Genomic DNA, 13266 nt, shown 5'->3' with positions numbered 1-13266 from the left:
GCTAGTCCCTCTCCCTCCCCATCTGCACCTCCCTACCCCCCCACCTCTCTACTCCAGTGCTTATGAGCTCTCGCACGCGCCGTCTCTCAAGTTAATAAATAAATAAATGTTAATCGTTATTTAAAAATGATAATAATTGTATTTGGTGGTAGAATTACAGATTTTTAATTTTCCAGATTTTTAGTAATGTCATTATATTGCTCACACACTCTTTTCAGAAACAGAAACTCTGGGTTGTGGTGGTGCAGTATTTTAGTGTTTTGTACTGACAGGTGGGGTTGAGAGCATCACGAGGAATGTAACTAGAGGAATGACTCGTGCCTGGACAGGCCCGACAGGGCAGGTTTCACCTGAGGGCCTATAGCTTTCCTGGAGAGGATTATCCTGCCCCCTCTTTATCTCCTCCTATGGTTCTTAGCCCGGGTCACTCACCTGGGAGGGTGTAGAACAACAGATACCTGGGCCCCACCGCAGAGAGTTGAGTCAGAAACTCTGGAGAAGGGACTCAGACATCAATATAGGTGGACAAACAGACCAACCTGCCCAAGTTATTAGCTGTAGAGTGAGAATAGAAAACCTTTCTCCTTGTCCTTGAGATTCTAAGGGAACCAGGTTATTTCCAGAGGTCATCATCTGGGAGTCTTGGGAACTTCCTAACTGTGCGACGTGGAACCCCTCTGCAAGGAGAGAGCTTCACACACACACACACACACACACACACACACACACACAGCAAGTGGGCAGCAGGTAGGTGGGTCAGAGTGTGGGGGCCAGAGTCAGATGGCTTAGGGGTGAATCCAGGCTCTAATTACTTGCTTTATAACATAGAAAAAGTGACCAGATCCCTCCATGCCTCAGTTTTGTCATCTCTGAAATGGAAATTCCTCCCCTAAATACAGTGCCTATCTCATAGGGTTGTGAGGTGGCCTGAATGAGCTAGTACATGTAACATTCTTAAGATATCACATAGGAATTATCCCATAAATATTAGCTGCTGCTGTTTCTTGCTCTTGTCCTTATTATTAATGGTTTACCTGAGCCTCCAGAGCCCAGGTTGAGTTGAGTTGAATTGAACTGGGGAAGCCAAGGACAAATGGGTGCTTCAAAAATTTCTTCTTTTTATTGTTTATAGTTCATAGTCTTTCTCCTTTTCCTGTTTCTTCCATTGGCCAGTCCCACGGGCATGAAGATGAGAGCAGTTGAATCCTTGGCCCTAAGTCATTCAGAGACTTCTCTAAGGGTTGATTATTATTTGCCCCCTCACACTTAGGGGGATTGCAGCTTTCCCCATTTGCCAGGGTTGACCTTGAGGTGTTCCTGTGTGCTGGGTGGGAGCAGTAACTTTTTTTTTAGTATTTTATTCAGTTTGCCAAAATATAGTATAACACCCAGTCCTCATCCCATCAATTGCCCTCCTTAGTTCCCGTTACTTGGTTACCCCATCCCTCCACTCTCTTCCCCTTCTGCAACCCTTTATTTGTTTCCTAGAGTTAGGAGTCTCTCATGGTTTGTCTTCCTCTCTAATTTTTGCCCCATTCAATTTCCCCTCCTTCCCTCATGGTCCCTTTCACTATGTCTTATATTCCACGTATGAGTGAAAACCATATAATTGTCTTTTCTCCAATTGACTTATCTCACTCAGCATAATACCCTCCAGTTCTATCTACATCAATGTAAATGGTAGGTGTTCATTCTTTCTGATGGCTGAGTAGTATTTCATTGTACATATATACCACACCTTCCTTATCCATTCATCTGTCAAAAGACATCATGGCCCCTTCCACAGTTTGGCTATTGTGGACATTGCTGCTATGAATATTGGGGTGCAGGTGTCCCATCATTTCATATCTGTATCTTTGGTGTATATACTCAGTAGTGCAATTGCTGGGTCATAGGGTAGTTCTATTTTTAACTCTTGAGGAACCTCCACACAGTTTTCCAGAGTGGCTGCACCAGTTCACATTCCCATCAACAGTGCAAGAGTGTTCCCCTTTCTCCACATCCTCACCAATATTTGTTGTTTCCTGTCTTGTTAATTTTAGCCATTCTCACCAGTGTAAAGTGGTAAGTCATTGTGGTTTTGATTTGTACTTCCCTGATGGCAAGTGATGTGGAACATTTTATCACATGCTTGTTGGCCATATGTAGGTCTTCTTTGGAGAAATGTCTGTTCATGAGCAGTGACTTTTCTGATTGGCTCTACTTTCGTTACTTTTCACAATATAATGTTCTAGAAAACCAAATGCATTTCTGATTCTTTTTTGTTCTCCACCTTTGGTATGTGTGTGTGAGTGTGTGTGTAAGGGAGTTGGTCTTGTGTTAGGAAACCCCAGGGAACAGGAATGAGACAGCTTCAGGTTCAGTGGGAAACCAATGACTATTGCCTTTGCAGCTGCTATACTTTTACCTGATGCCAGAAAAGCAGCCAGATGTGTGAGGGGGACACTGGCTCCTCAGAGAAGTCCCCATGTCACTGTTGCACCTGCTTAAATACTTATGAAGCCCCTAGATGTCTACACTTCTCTGAGGGCCTGAGACATCCCAAAACCTGGAGTCCGCAGCCATTCCCATACTCTCCATTTCTCTGACATCAAGCCTGGAATTGGAATTTGTCCCTGTGTCCCAGGTAGCCTCAGTCTGCCTATGGCTGAGGAGCACTGTCTGTCTCCTCCTTAACTTGGCCCCATACTACCCCAGAGTCAACCTGCTTCATCATTCATGGAAGGCACAGTCCTGCCCTCAGGGGATTATGGCCTAGTTGGAAGGAAAAGCCAGGGCCCAGGGTGACAGAATGTGATGGTTTCTTAAGAGGAAGCTGAGATGCTGTGGGAACAGAGAAGACAAGTCTGGGAATGCTTCTTGGGGAATCTGAAAAGTCATAGTTTAGAGAAGAACATTCCCAGGAAGAAGGCCCATCTAGCAAAGATGTAGAAACTGGGAACCATGAGCCATATTTCAAAAATGGAAGTGGACAAGTGGATCAGGATTGCCCAGTTGGAGGGGCGCCTCGGTGACTCAGTCAGTTAAGCATCCAACTCTTGCTTTTGGCTCAGGTCATGATCTCAGGGTTGTGAGATTGAGCCCTGCATCAGGCTTTGTGCAGAATGTGGAGCCTGCTTAAGGTTCTCTTTCTCCCTTTCCTTCTGCCCCTCCCCACCCCTAAAAAAAAAGAAGAAGAAGAACTGCCCAGTAGGAATCTTGACCTCTCAGCTGGAGCCTAACTGAATATCCAAGTAATCTGATTTCCAACACTTTACCCAGGTCTGTTCACCATTGAAAATATCCCACTGATCTTTGCTAAGGCAAAAGTGTAGGGGTGCCAAGGGGGAGAGGGAACAATTGGGGTATCTTCAGGGGTGAGGACTGAGGACAGCTGGAGGGAAGGAAAACCCATCTTAGATGGTGGATCTTTTCTGGCATTAATCTGCTCATTTATCCTACTTCAATTTATGGGGTGAATAGTGGAGGCGATTCCTATTTTAGAGGTGGGAAAATGGGCTTAGGAGAGTATCATGCACAAAGTCACAGGTGTTATTAGTCAGAGCTGAGATTTGAACTTGGCTCATCAGGCTCTAACACTTCAAGCCTGTCCTTTCTCCACAGAAAAGATTCTCTGCTGACTTTGGATTAGGAAGGTGCCTGTAGTCCAGGGCCATCTTGTTAGTAATTTCTAGTTTATAACGGCCCTCCTAGATGTGACCTGGTTTGAACCACAGCAGCATTTCCTTCTGCCTTCTGATTATTTGTGTTCACTTGGGCAAACCCTTTTGCCTCCTTGAGCCTCAACTTCTAACCAGTTATATCTGGTTACTGATGAGGATGTTCCTCAGGCTGCCCTGCCTGACACCTGGAGTCTCTTTGTCCTTTGTCCTCTTCTCCAGGCTCTCTCCAGTGGCTTCTCTCCATCAAGGTTTATATTTTCCAGTTGCCCAGAAGCACTCGTCTCCCACCGTCCTGTCAGCCTTGCTCACAGCACACACATCTGTCTCCTCACAAACATGACAGACTTCCCTGTTTCCTAATGCCTTAGAAACTTAGTGAAGGTCATCATCAGACGTCCTTAGCAAGGACATGTGATGACAGATGGATCCTGGGACCAGGCCCAGTGAGTGGAACCCGCTTATTTTGCTCCATCTGATCAGCTGTGGACCTTTCATTGAAAGAATCAAGGTTAAGCAGTGTGCACTGAGACGATTGCTAGCCAAGGAAGGTCACTCCATCTCCTCTCAGACATTGCCTTTTTATGAAGGCTTTTTATAGCCCACTTTCTTGGGAGTAACTTTTTTCTTAATTAAGAATTCTAATTTTAAAGTGAGCTCTGACCTCTTTCTTTATAGAATCATTCTACTGCTTTGATTGCATTTCATGGGTAGAAATTAAGATCCTTTATTGTCTGCTATCTCTGTTTTCCTCATGGCTGGTTACCCATGGCAAACTGACATTTTATGGAGATCATAAATGAGTTTATCCTGCTAGAATATCAGTAAAGCTCCTTGGAAAGTTTTATCGAGGTACTAGAAGGACATAAGAGACTATTAGCTCCCTTCCTTTTTTAAAAGATTTTATTTGTTTGAGAAAGAGAGAGACCGAGGGACTGAGCACAAGCAGGGGGAGGGGTTGAGGGAGAAGCAGGCTCCCTGCTGAGCAGGGATGTGGGGCTTCATTGCAGGATCCCAGATCCATGACCTGAGCCGAAGGCAGATGCATAACCAACGAGCACCCAGGTGCCCTCTTATCCTCTTATTAAGAATGCACAGGGTGTGCTTCAGCATGGGTGGGAGCTGTAGCTAAATGACTTCTGAAGCAGAACGTAGAACATTTCTTTAGAGTGAACTTGAGGGAGAATGCAAAGGGAATATGATGCCTCCTTTAGAATTTGAAGAAGCTGGAATTTGGCAAGGTCAGTTCTCTGGATAGAAGTTGATTTACACTGAAGAGCGTTATTCTGAGTATTACTTCCTGTGTACCTCAGGAACCAGTCATCTCTGCGACCCAACCACAGGGCCAAGAAGCCTCCTCAAGTGCACAGGGAGATGTGCACACAAATGTGTCTGCAAACCCCTGAAAGATCCGGGGTGCCCATCAGTAGAGCATGGGTGAATAATAAATAAATGAACCGGAACTACATGTGACAATATGAAAAAGAAATCTAAAATATATAACATTGGACAAAAATATTGGCAAATGATATTTTAATAGTTTAATACTACTTATGTAAGGTTCTAAACTAAGCAAAAGAGTGTTTAGTTATTATTTATGACAATAAACGCATAGTAAAATACAATAGGTGGCAAAAGAATGAAGAATACCAAATTTAAAAGTGATTACCTCTGGAGCTGGAGGAAAGTGGACTCTGGGAAGTGTTCACAGGGAACATATCTGGTTTCTTAAAGTGATTGCTAGGTATGTACATTGAAAATATTCATATTTTTGAATGGCTGAAATATGTTATAATTTTAAAATTTGGTTTTACAAAGGGAGAACCTATCCAAAACAGTTTGGCCAGTAGTTTCAATTTTTAATAATTACTAATCAGATTTTTCTGGGAGCTGATTAACTTGAGATTTTGCTGTTCTCTCATCTTTTGCCCCATCCAATTCATTGTGGCACTTCATCATCCTTGAGCACCAGGGGGAAAATAAGAGAAGACAAGAAACTCCTCATTTTCCTATTTGTTTGTTGAGTATGGAGTAGAAATTATGCACTGAAGGAAATCTTTACATTTTTAGCATATTCATTTATCACAAGGCTCATAACAGGTTAACTGAGACACACTTGAATTCTGGGTAAATATATAAGGACTTCCTGCTGAACTGAAGGGGAAGGGGCCTGCCACTGTGTAAATATTTTTTTTTTAAGATTTTATTTATTTATTCATGAGAGACACACAGAGGGAGAGGCAGGCTCCATGCAGGGAGCCCGACGTGGGACTCGATCCCGGGACTCCAGGATCATGACCTGAGCTAAAGGCAGACGCACAACCACTGAGCCACCCAGGCGTCCCTACTGTGTAAATCTTGCTCCAGGTCCCCACTCTGCTCCAGGGCAGTGTTTCTTAGGGTTTTTTTTTTTTTTTTTTAAAGATTTATTTATTTATTTTAGAAAGAGTGTGTGCAAGCAGTGGGAGAGGCAGAGGGAGAGAATCCAAGTAGACTCTACACTGAGCACAGAGCCTGACACAGGGCCTGGTTCCATGACCCTAAGATCATAAACTGAGTTGGCACCAAGAGTTGGGCGCTTAACTGATAGAGTCACCCAGGTGCCCTCAGGGCAGTGTTTTGATGTCCTATTCTGATATCAGTGTTTGTTTTGCCTTAACAGCATGGCCGGACCCCCCTTCATCTTGCTGCCAATAAGGGCCATCTTTCTGTGGTCCAGATCTTGCTGAAGGCTGGCTGTGACCTCGATGTCCAGGATGATGTGAGTAGAAGCCACATTCTATTGGGATGAGCTATTAGGAGATCTTGTCTGCCTAGAAATCCACAGTACAGTGTGTAACCAGCTATAAGGTGGAAGAGTAGAAGTTGCATTTCTACCATTTTTTAGCTTTGTCTTTGTCCCCATGGCGGGAAGAACTTCCTCTTAAAGACCTGCCCTGGGATCCATTCTCAGTAACAAGCTAGAGTTTGCAAGGGTGCGGTAGTTTTCGCTTCATGGTTCATGTCCTATCTAGTATCATCCAAGTGTAGAGCCTCAAAGGGCATTTTGCCTATGTCCTGTCTTGGTGTGAAGGAGCACACTACACACAGACACACGCATATACACACGTACACACACTAGAGTGAATGTGGGCAAGGCCTGTTGGAAATGTGTAATTGACTAGGCTTACTACTAGAAAAAGTAGGGCTTAAAAACTTAATTTCTTCCTTTTCTCACCTTGATTTCTCTTAGTGTACATTTAGTTAAAGAGGATCTGTTCAAAGTAAAAAAATAACTGATACCATGGAATCCAAGAAAAAGGAAGCCTGCTGAAAGAGTTCCCTCTGGGGCAATGCCTTTATTAGGACTTATCTCTGAGTCTTTTCATTCAGATTATCTAGAGAAAGACTCTGATTGGCTCCTTTGGAGTCAGATATCTATTCCTGAGTCAATCATCAGTGGCTGGGGTGACGTCACATAGTGCACAGGCTTGCCTTGGTCTTTGGGGATATAGATTCTCTAAAAGGAAGATAGAGATAAGATCATATAAATTGTCCTCCAATGAGCTATTACCGAAGTCCTATGATAATGTGATTGGAAATTATTTTCAGAAATTCTATTTTTTTTAAGGTTTTATTTATTTATTCATGAGAGACAGAGAGAGAGAGAGGCAGAGACACAGGCAGAGGGAGAAGCAGGCTCCATGTAGGGAGCCTGATGTGGGACTCGATCCCAGGTCTCCAGGATGACACTCTGGGCCAAAGGCAGGCGCCCAACTGCTGAGCCACCCAGGCGTCCCTATTTTCAGAAATTCTAATTTCAACTTTAATTTGTGTGGTAGGACCCTAACAAATAAATTTTGTGAGGAATACAAAATCTTAAAGAATTTGCATTTATCATAATCTCTTCCTGATTTACCTTTAATAACTGTGGTTACAGAGTGTTAATCAAATTTCAGACCCTCAAGTATGCTATCATATAGGTTACCATAATGCTTCTAATTTTGTGTAATTATCTGTGCAATGTTCTGAAACTTGGCAGACACACAAGATGGACAGTATTCGTAAAGAAATAACTAAATGTCTTTGTTTTACGTACAGGCAGAAGGCTGTCCAGTATCATTCTTAAATCTCTGGTTATATTTGGAAGTTGTTGGGTCATCGAAACTGTTACTTTCAAAAGATGCTGATTTAGCTTTCAGCTGTTGATTTCTACTCTGGATCATAATACTTTTTTTCTCCACACTGTAACCATCATAACATTCCTGATTATATATCATCTCCTTAGATGACAGGAATGAAAATACAAGGCGAGAGAAAAGATTTTGACCACAGAAAAGGCAGGGCATTGGGTGCTGGTGCAGACATGTTGGTCTTCTCTTTGCATAATTAAAGTCCTCACTGGCCATGCCAGCAAGGCTCCCATACCAGGCGTGCTAACTCATCTCAACCTAAGTCCTGCATCAAGCTTAGGCTCCGAGAATCACTGTGTTCTCATGTAGCAAAAGCCACGCTAATTTCCTTACAAGTTTATATCAGGCAAGGGTGTTTATATTAGGTAAGGTAGGAAGTAAAATAGGAGTTTTCACAAGGTAGCCAAAGGGAGACATGTCAGCAGAAGGAAGTTCAGCACTACTTTTAGACAGAAACTCCTTCATTTCATTTATTGGAATAATGTATTTTCTTGCCTCTTTTCCTTGCCCCAATCAGACAATATATACATTGCTTCTCCTTGATAACTTAAATCAAGACAAAACAAAAACAGAGCAACCAAACCGTGTAAAATTGGTTGGGAAAGGAGAAAGTAGCATTGATCATCACTAGTTCTGAAGTAATGCGTTCACCAGAATACTCTTCATGTCTGTTTTCTACATTTTCTGTGCCTGTTGATGATCAGTTTTGAAATTTATGCACGAATTCGAAGAAGAAAACTATAGGTGTTTTTTTTTAAAGAAGCTGGGACATTAATTATTGGAAAAAATCAGTTCAGAAGTTACCTGTCTTGGATGATAGGTAGAAATAGAGAATGTTAATGTTGTGAAGAATTTACTCCTAACTTCATATTCTGCAGATATATTCCCTATGTCATGGTAAGGACTGAGAATTAGTTGAAGAATGACCTCCAGTGGCCTGGAATGGGATTATTATGAATTTCAACCTGTGGAAACCAGTTCTTTAGAATATGCAACTCCAGGAGAAAATCCCCTCTTGCTTCCTGCCAATCCTGTCAACTCGCATTGGAGCTCTAATGCCATCTCTGATTGGTCAATGAGCAACTACACGGCCCCCACCTCAGAAATAGTCCAGGACCCCGTGGCCATGATCAAAGCCACGAAGGAAGAAAAAAATAAGAAAACCCAGAGAAGAAAGGCTAGGAAGAACCCTAGAAGATCAGAGAGAGAAAAAGAGGTCAGCAGCTTGCTTTTGCACACCTGTGCTGTTCTGGGCTTCCTTGCAACATGTCTGTCGGTGCCACCTGGGAAGGATTCCTCCTGAAGAGGGACGTGTTCCACCTCTGTGTGCCTTCAGCTTCTTCCCAGAGCTTAGCTTTGGAATCTCCGTGCACTGTGTGCTCACTCTTTTACACCACGTAGGAGAGAGAATTAAAAGTATTTCACAACAAAGATTTAGACCTCAGAGGTTGCAAACTCCTTAAATCCCGTAAGTGAGAAACACTGAAGCCAGAAAAATTGAGAGCTGGCAGTTTACGCACTTTGCAAACAGGTCAGCATGTCCCAAATCAAAGTGCCAAACTGCAGGGTTGCTGCTGGCTCTCCAGGTTCCCAGCTGCAGTGTTTTTCCTTCTGCTTCTTTGTAGTTAATCATTCAACAAATACTTCTTGGGCACCTGTAGTGGCCATGGCACTGTGCTAAAGCACTTAGCTAGATGATGCCATAAAGAGGCAGCTGATCTTTTTTAAGGCCTGCACTGAGGTTAATTGACTTCATGGGGTGGATACAGCTTGGAGTAAGTGCAAAGAGCCTTGACAATTTGAATTCTGGCCTAACCGTGCTACCCCGAATTAACTGGATATCCTCGGCGAGGCACTGAATAGCACTGAGCTTTAGTAATTTGTTTGTTATCAGTAAAATGAGAGAATTAGATGCCATTTAGAGTAGAGGGTCAATAAACATGTATTGAACAAACAACTATCGAATGCTGTTAAGAGTGTCATACCTTTTCCAGCATTTTTTTTCAAATTTCCAGAATTTCATGGTGTACTTAGATAATACAGAAATAAGGATTATGTCAAAGTTGCTGCCTGGGTCTGTTAATAAGTATGTATTGAGGACATATTTTGTTGTTTTTTGTGTCCTATTTCAAAGACGAAATGTTTCCACAGTAAATTTTATAGGAGAAAAGTAACTGGCCCTATTTCAATCGAGGGTCTCAGGTGCTCGATGGGGTTGGGTTTGGGGAAGAGGAGCCCTGAGATAGATAGCCCAGGGTGGCCTATTGCTTATATGTTTCATGTCTCTCTGAGTGGCCTTCCACTCTCATCTTGGTAACTTTGTGGTGGCTGGTATTTATAAGCCAGAGAAAGTGTCTCATGCAGTCCTCTAGAACTGCCCCATCCAGTGTTTGCAAGGCCAATGGCACAGCTCAAGGACAGCCTCCTACAGTGAGGAAAAGCTGATGTTGGCCTTCTTGGCAGTGTTTATCTGACTGATGGGGTCAGGACCCAGGCTCAGAGTGAGTTCTCAGAGGGGAGTAGAGCTGGAGGGGAAGCGGTGGCCTAGAGACAGGCAGTGTCCTCTAAGTCTCTGCAGGAGACATCTGCTCCAGTGGCTTAGGACAATCTATGTTCTCACTGCACCTCACTCAATTAATTAGATCTCTTTGAATCTTGATAATCCGTCTGGAAATTTACTTTTAAAGGATAAACCAAAAGTTAGAGTTAGCTTCTTTCATCGAGCTAGAGTTTCACAAAGGAAAGTCCCCTCCAGGGAAGCAAAAGATTCATGCTGAGAGCAAGTAATAAATAATAGTGATATTCTAGCTCTGAAGCTGCTTGAACTTGTGATTTAGGGGCAGCTTGTGAAACACAAGAAAACACTTGATCTGCAGCAAGGTTTAGGCTAGACTGCAGCCTCACCAGCTGAGGCCCCTCATGCAATGACTTGGACAGAAAAGTGGCTGACGTGATCCCTGAGTGCCAGGCTTTGTGCACAACACAGATCAAATGGTTAAGTTCTGTTATGTGAAAAGGCAGTTCTCATCAGTCCAAGGAGTGATGGTTCCAGTGCTGGCAGTCTGTGGGAATATTAAAAGGTCCTGGGAGGGGTGCCTGGGTGGCTCAGTGGTCAAGCACCCTGCCTTTGGCTCAGATCATGATCCCAGGGTCCTGGAATAGAGTCCTGCATTTGGGCTTCCCACAGGGAGCCTCCTTCTCCCTCTGCCTGTGTCTCTGCCTCTCTCTGTGTTTCTCACGAATAAACAAATAAAATCTTTAAAAAAAAAAAAAAAAGCCATGTTTATCCCAAAAGAATAAGCTGCAGTCTCCCCTTCTTGCAGAGAACAAAACACCATCTATCTTATCAGGTCATCAACTGTACTTGAGGCCCATTTTGGGAAAACCTGTCACCATTCTGATGGGGAAATGGCAGTCTTGGAAATTCATACAGAAAATTTTTAAAAGTTAAGATTTGGGCAGTTTCTCATAGGATGACTTGTTTGTACATAGTGTATGTCATCTGGAAATACTTCCTAGCATGTTTCAGAAGAATGTGTAATGGTTTGATGCACCTCCTGCACCCGCTGATCCAGTGGCCACATTCTTCTTGTGACTGCAAGGCATGCAGAAAGGGTTGTCTTTGAGTAAGGGGTCTGGGATGGTGGACAAGAAGGTAACCAAGTCTTAATCTAATTTATAATGGAGATAATGCTTTAGAATGTCAAGAGGGAGGGTTCATGATAGAAATGCTGGGGGCAGTGGATAAATCATAATAATAGAGCTAGAGGGATCCCTGGGTGGCGCAGCGGTTTGACGCCTGCCTTTGGCCCAGGGCGCGATCCTGGAGACCCGGGATCGAGTCCTACGTCGGGCTCCCGGTGCATGGAGCCTGCTTCTCCCTCTGCCTGTGTCTCTGCCTCTCTCTCTCTCACTGTGTGCCTATCATAAAAAAAAATAATAATAATAGAGCTAGATGTCCTGACCCATCACGCTGCAGAAATCCCTTAATTCTACACATGAATAGTGAGAAGAGATTCTGAGCCATGGACAATCCTATTATTGGTATATTGTTACAGCTTAGACTTTTAATAAATAGCAGTTTTCCCTGTTGCTAAAATTGTACATCTTAAATATAAAAAATAGGAAGATATTTAAAAGTATAAGGAAAAAAATAAAAATTACTTCCCCTCATGGATTTTTATTTATTTTTTTTATTTTTTAAGATTTTATTTATTTATTCATGAAAGGCACACAGAGAGAGGGAGAGACACAGGCAGGGGGAGAGGCAGGCTCCATGCAGGGATCACACCCCGGGCTGAAGGGGGCGCTAAACCGCTGAGCCACCAGGGCTGCCCCCCCTTATGGATTTTTAAAGGGAGTTTTTTTTTTAATTTTAAGGAAGTGAATTTGAGTTTTAAATCGCCTTATATGCTCTTTTTATTATGATAAAATGCACATAAGATTTACCATTTTCAACTGTACAGTTAAGGGGCATTAAGTATATTCACATTGTTGTACAACCATCACGACCATCCATCTCCAGGATTTTTTTTTATTAAGTGATTTTAATATGCATAGTTGTTTTTTCTAAATTTTAGGGTGTTTAATAAGTAGAATCAGATTTCATTAAGGTTATTTATAGGTAGCAGTGCATCCCTCTTCAAAAAAATCTCCATATTTTCTGTCTTATAATTGTCTCTCTTTCCTCTCTTGGGCTAAGGATGAGGGATGCCCCAGAGTATGTCCTTTGCTCCTCTGGTGCTCCACCAGAACATTTTATTTAGCAGAACTCTTACCAACCAAATCATAGAACCCAAGAAGGGAAGGGACAGACCTTGGGGACCATCCATCCCTCCTTTTATAGGTGAAGTACCAGAGGCCCAACAAGGTGACAGCTGTCTCCCAAGGCTGTGCAAGACTCACATCTGGCCCCCTTGCCCTGCACCCCTCCCTTTCCTACCAGAAGTTTTCCACACTGTTCACCCATCTCTCTATTCCAGTTTGGACCCCAGGCTGACTTGATTTGTCTCGACTTGACTTCCGGAGTACGTGTCAGAGATGAGCTGTGCTCTTAGAGACTTCAGAACCTCTCTTATCTTGATCATCTTACTTTCTCTCAAATGCAATTAGGGGAAAGAGTCAAGTTCCCTTTGATGCCCTGATGGAGAAAGAGGAGGTCAGCAATCCCCGGCATCTGACCACAGGGAAAGGGGTCAAATGGCAGCATAAATCAGTGAGGATGCTGTCATGAAATATCAGAAGAGGCTTCATAGACATACACAGTGGTAGCTTATAGTCCCTGGAGTCCTCAGATGACATAGCATAAACCTCGACGTTACCCTCAGCCTGTACAGATCAGTCCACAAATATGCACCCATCATCAAATCATGAGTGTTGCTAGCTGACATAGCTGGATACGGATTCCTCTGAAAGAAAGCAGACAACGGGAGGAC

The 13266-nt window shown here is 43.1% G+C and overlaps 1 protein-coding gene across 14 annotated transcripts in view; it reads left to right on the top strand.

Annotated features, from left to right (window-relative positions):
* ANKRD6 (ankyrin repeat domain 6) overlaps positions 1–13266 on the top strand; it is a 197755-nt gene that overhangs the window by 149515 nt on the left and 34974 nt on the right. For 8 of the 14 annotated variants that reach the window (XM_072832063.1, XM_072832073.1, XM_072832070.1 and 5 more), the window contains one exon: positions 6322–6420. In XM_072832063.1, the coding sequence (XP_072688164.1) occupies positions 6322–6420 (99 nt within the window). Of the gene's footprint in view, positions 1–6321; positions 6421–8709; positions 9048–13266 lie in introns of those variants that run through there. The other 6 variants (XM_072832074.1, XM_072832072.1, XM_072832071.1 and 3 more) reach the window with 1 other exon arrangement.

Source organism: Canis lupus, chromosome 7 (assembly GCF_048164855.1).
Source record: "Canis lupus baileyi chromosome 7, mCanLup2.hap1, whole genome shotgun sequence".
Classification (NCBI taxonomy): Eukaryota; Metazoa; Chordata; class Mammalia; order Carnivora; family Canidae; genus Canis; species Canis lupus.
This window is presented reverse-complemented; position numbering and strand designations above follow the sequence as displayed.